The sequence below is a fragment of the Pygoscelis adeliae genome, unplaced genomic scaffold, assembly GCF_000699105.1.
Source record: "Pygoscelis adeliae isolate BGI_AS28 unplaced genomic scaffold, ASM69910v1 Scaffold93, whole genome shotgun sequence".
Lineage (NCBI taxonomy): Eukaryota > Metazoa > Chordata > Aves > Sphenisciformes > Spheniscidae > Pygoscelis > Pygoscelis adeliae.
Window position 1 is genome coordinate 664,303 of NW_008824469.1, and position 5,014 is coordinate 669,316.

General features: G+C 38.7%; 1 protein-coding gene across 1 annotated transcript in view; it reads left to right on the forward strand.

The window, feature by feature from the left end:
• The first annotated feature begins 169 nt into the window (after nucleotides 1-169).
• ANAPC7 (anaphase promoting complex subunit 7) overlaps nucleotides 170-5,014 on the forward strand; it is an 8,690-nt gene continuing 3,845 nt past the window's right edge. The window contains exons 1-8 of the mRNA XM_009321217.1: nucleotides 170-283; nucleotides 777-1,001; nucleotides 1,390-1,509; nucleotides 3,339-3,450; nucleotides 3,701-3,854; nucleotides 3,959-4,101; nucleotides 4,372-4,489; nucleotides 4,935-5,014. The exon at nucleotides 4,935-5,014 is cut by the window's right edge and continues 108 nt beyond it. Coding sequence (XP_009319492.1) covers nucleotides 170-283; nucleotides 777-1,001; nucleotides 1,390-1,509; nucleotides 3,339-3,450; nucleotides 3,701-3,854; nucleotides 3,959-4,101; nucleotides 4,372-4,489; nucleotides 4,935-5,014 — 1,066 coding nt within the window. The remainder of the gene's footprint in view (nucleotides 284-776; nucleotides 1,002-1,389; nucleotides 1,510-3,338; nucleotides 3,451-3,700; nucleotides 3,855-3,958; nucleotides 4,102-4,371; nucleotides 4,490-4,934) is intronic.

Consider the following 5,014-nt stretch of genomic DNA (forward strand, 5'->3'; position numbering starts at 1 on the left):
AGGCAGGCTCGCTTCTAGAGCTGTCCCTCCCGCCGGGCTCTGTGGTGCGGGCGCCGTGCTCCTGTCCCCGGCCCTGCAGGGGATGAAGCCCGGCTCTGTCGGCGCGCCTCTCTGTCCGGGGTTCAGCATGAGCAGCGCAGCCTGTACCCTTTGGGGTACGCGGTACAACATGGGCGTTCTGGTAGAGGTGGAGCGGTTTTCTCCTTCCAGGGGCGCGCTGTGTAGGTCACGGCTCTTCCCTGACTCAAGTGATTCCCTTTATTTTTCAGGACTTCCCTGGAAGGTATCTTTTACATTTTTGGGGGGTTTTGAGGTACTAATTGAAGCCAAAATCCCATTCTGAAACCCTAACTCTTCAACACTTCTGCGAACATACTGGAAGTGTTATAAAAGGGGTTTGTAAAACGTAGGAACGTGTGGATTAGGACCAGGGTAGCTGTACAAGGAGCTGGGCTGCCCTGTAGGCTTGAGTCCATTCGCACAAGATGTGCTTTAGTGGACGTTGACAACAGGTGGTTTGTTAGGGGAGAATGGGGGCTGCTCCATTATGGAGAGCAGTTTGGCCAAGCTAAAGATAAGCTGTTGTTACTGATGAGGTGTCGGGAGTGGCTATTACATTTGTTTGTATACAGACAAAAGAAATTGAGAGATAATCCCTTTGTGAGGGGGTAGTGGCCCTTCCAATGTAGTAAAGCAGCAGCAGCAGTTGGAAGTTGAAGCCAGACAAACCAAAGCTACAAATACTTTGGATTTGTAAGGTTTTCGTTCTTATGTAGTTAGATGATCTCAGCCTTTCTGTTTGCATTTCTTCTAGGGAACTGTTTTCACCATCTCAGAAATATCAGCTCCTTGTATATCATGCAGATTCTCTCTTCCATGATAAAGAATATAGAAATGCTGTAAGTAAGTACACGATGGCCTTGCAACAGAAAAAAGCATTAAGTAAAACTTCAAAAGTGAGACCTTCTACTGGGAATGCCGCATCAACTCCCCAAAGCCAGGTATGTAAAAATTGACTAATGTGCTGCATAAAATGATCGTGTTCCCCCTTGCAATTAATGTTGCTGACTCAATATTACAGCATTAGATTGTGGATTTATCATGTCAAATAAACCTAATGTTTAAGGCTAATTTGTTTTGAAAATATCAGTGTGGTGTTTTCTAATACAAAACGTAATATGGTTTTGAACATGAGACTTTTTTTCGTATGTGTAGTTTATGCTTTTCATTTGAAGACAGGAGCCATATGAGCTAGCAGTAGGTTGCATTGTTAACTTTGTAGCTCTAGATTTTTTTCAACATAGTGTAAGCATTTAATGAGGAGACCTTACTCAGTTTTTTTACTTGACTAAAACAGCATCGTACTTTAAAGTTTGCTTTTTGTTTCAGTGTTTACCATCTGAAATTGAAGTGAAATATAAAATGGCTGAATGTTATACAATGCTGAAGCAAGATAAAGATGCCATTGCTATTCTTGATGGGATTCCTTCCAGACAGAGGACCCCAAAGGTTAGTTCCGGCAGACTTCTGTCACAAGTCCTTGGTCAGCGTATCTTGAATCTATAGGCCAGTATCTGGTCAAAAAAGAACGTAGCCTATAGGTATAATGTCCTTGTGTCTTGGTATTTGCTTTTTTATTAGTTAAATGTTGTTTGGAAACACTTCCTAATGTTTACATTAGCTTAGTTTATTTGGCCTCTCTTCTTTAAAATCAGTTAAATTTTGTATTCCCTCTATTAGAAAGAATTAAAAAAAAGTGGAAAGAGTTAAATGTTTGTGTGCATCTTTCTTAATTTGTGTGAACTACCTGGTTAACCCTTTAGTACTGCACATGGCAGGTACAGAATTGTGCTTGTGTACAAGGATGAAGAAACAATATTTTTTTTAAATTCTAAAAGTTTGTGAAGCATTTGTATATCTATACATAAGGCTTGGAATCTGTATCATCCATTCGATAGTTCTTCGCATGTTGTCATGAATAGTTTTCATAGGGCAAAGAATAATGGATTATCTCAACAAAAGCAATGTGGATCACATCTGCCAGGAGAAAAATTTATGCGATTGCAAACAGCTGAGTTACTGCAAGTTAGTAAGCGATTACCAGATACCTGACTGAATAATTTTCTGCAGTTCTGAGTCAAACATAGAAATGTAAGAGCCAAAGCAGTTGTTTAAATTAAGGTACTTTGCCTGGCTATAACCACAAAATGGAGTTGTAGTCTCCATGTAAGAGCTATGTATCACTGGACAGGAGAGGCACGCTGTCACCTGCTAGAGCTGAAAGAGAGACTTGTAGCCTAACTGTCTCACAAGGTTGACTGTTCTGAGGTGTTTTCACTGTTAGCCAGTCAACCTAACTTGCTAAATTGTGATTGCTCAAACTGAGCAAGTGTTTGAATATATTCTTGAACCCAGAATGCATAGGGAATGGCACTTCATGTCTTACTGTATAGTTTGAGCAGTGCAAGATGCTTGAAAGGCTGAAGACTTTGGCAAGTAGAAGGAATGCCAGTGCTCCCATCTTTTAAAATCTCTTCATCCTTTTTAATAACAGTTTAGATAATGTTAAATATTTAGATCCCATTGTGGTCTGCAGTGCCAAATACGTTGAGTCTTTGCTTGCTGGCTCTGTTATGTCAAAAGGGCTTAAAAGATTAACATATCAGGTCAATCAACTATGTTTCATGTTAACAGTATTCCCGTGTTGTGCTAACAGTGTACGTGGCTTAGACTCTAGTAACGTCTAAGTGTTCTGTTTAAAGACCAACTTACAGAACAGAAAAAGAAGAACAGATTGAGAAAAGCAAACTTTTTACCTATACACGCTAGTAAAATAAAGTATTGTAGCAGAAACCAGCTACTTGTGTTGTGTAGAGCTCAAATCATTTCTGTTCTTCTATCAATCGTGACTTCATTCAGAAGCTAAATGGAAACTTTCTCTGCCTTCCTAAGCTAATTCTCTCAAAGACTTCCATTGATATGGAGAGATCAACTGAAAGAAGGCTAATGTAATGGATATACAGGTCCTTCTTGGCATCATATATAAACGCTTGCTCATCTTTTGACTTCTTATGTGCAAAACACTGAGATTTCAAGATGCACAATGCAAATACAAAAGAAGGTAATTTTTATCTTTGGACTCAGAAAGAAACAACAATTTTAATTTTATACTATATGGTAGGTTATAGTGTTCTCAGAAGAAGAGCAGGTAATTTTGTCTTCTGCCCAGAACAGGAGGGAGGGAGGCAGGCATGCTTGAAGACAAAGTTGTGACCTTTTCTTAGTGCGGCTTTCTCCTTTCTCATACTTGACTCTACCAACGTTTCTGTTGCTTGTAGATCAATATGATGTTGGCAAATTTATACAAGAAAGCAGGTCAAGAACGCTCATCTGTTACGAGCTACAAAGAAGTACTAAGGCAGTGCCCTTTAGCACTTGATGCCATACTAGGTAGGTGTCTGCGCATTGTTAGTATTTCAGTATTAAACTGTATTATAATTTGAATTATGCTTGGGACTAGGTAACTGTCTTGCATTTGCATGTAATATGTAATGCCTACGCTATGCAAATCACAAAAAGCATTGTAACAAGCTGCTTGTTTATGCTTGTCAAGGGATGGAGTTTCTGGTCTTCAGACAATTAATTTGTATTAAAAGCAGTTTGTGGTGGCTGAAATTGATGTATATACCATTCTGAACAGGCTTGCTCTCGCTGTCAGTGAAAGGTGCGGAAGTGGCCTCTATGACAATCAACGTAATTCAGAGTATTCCGAACTTGGATTGGCTTTCAGTGTGGATCAAGGCATATGCTTTTGTGCATACTGGAGATAACACAAGAGCGATAAATACCATTTGGTAAGAGTTCAAAGAGCATAATGTAATGAAATAATATGTTTATATATAATTATCTTTAAAATGGCATTATATAAATAACAGGCTTTTTTTTTTCTCTCTTAAAGCTCTTTAGAGAAAAAGTCATTGCTGAGGGATAATGTAGATTTACTGGGGAGCTTAGCAGACCTGTATTTCAGAGCCGGAGATAATAAAAACTCTATTCTAAAATTTGAACAAGCACAAATGCTGGATCCTTACTTAATAAAAGGTGAGTAAATCCTAAAAGAAAGTTTACCTAGTGTGATGATCTGATGAGGGACATTGGAGTAGCAGCTACATGCAATCAAGCATGCGGTGGCGTATTGTATATTGTTGTACCTGGATTTCAATTCAGAATTTACATTCAGAAGCTGTGTGTCTTCAACTGTTGCTGGTAGTTGCACAGTTTAAAGTAGGTGTTTGGTTTTGTTTTTGTTTTTTCTTGTTGTGAATGAACTTTCCATTTCTTGATGATTGATCTTCAAACGTTTCACTCTAGGAATGGATGTATATGGTTATTTATTGGCACGCGAAGGTCGACTAGAGGATGTGGAGAACTTGGGCTGCCGTCTCTTCAATATTTCTGATCAACATGCGGAACCCTGGGTGGTATCTGGGTAAGTTTTCTTTCGTTTCTTACCTCCACTCTTGATTTGCTGCATGCAGTGGATTACAGTTGATACAGTGGATTCAGTGTTTTTGTTCAGAAGGTGCTTTTCTATCCTATCTATTCTGTTTTTGGGGTAATTTAAATTAGCTATCCATAAATACCTATTTTGGTTGTTTCCTGTATGTTTAAACCTATTGAGAGTTACCAGACCTGTGCAATAACAATGATACATTAAATAGCTGTAACAGCTAATATTGATACTGCTTTTTTTTAAACTCCTGAAGAGTTGTTTTTTTTCCTGAACATATATTCTTAACTTCAAATGCAAGAAGTTCAACAGTTGCCTGTAATTTCTTTTTTTTTTTTTTTCCTTCTTTCTGCTTTTAAACCTTATGAATGTGCACAGGCACCACAGGCAGTACATGTTTACAATCCCTCTTGTCTTTCCGTAGGTGTCATAGTTTCTACAGTAAACGATACTCCCGTGCCTTATACTTAGGAGCCAAAGCTATCCAGCTTAATAGTAACAGTG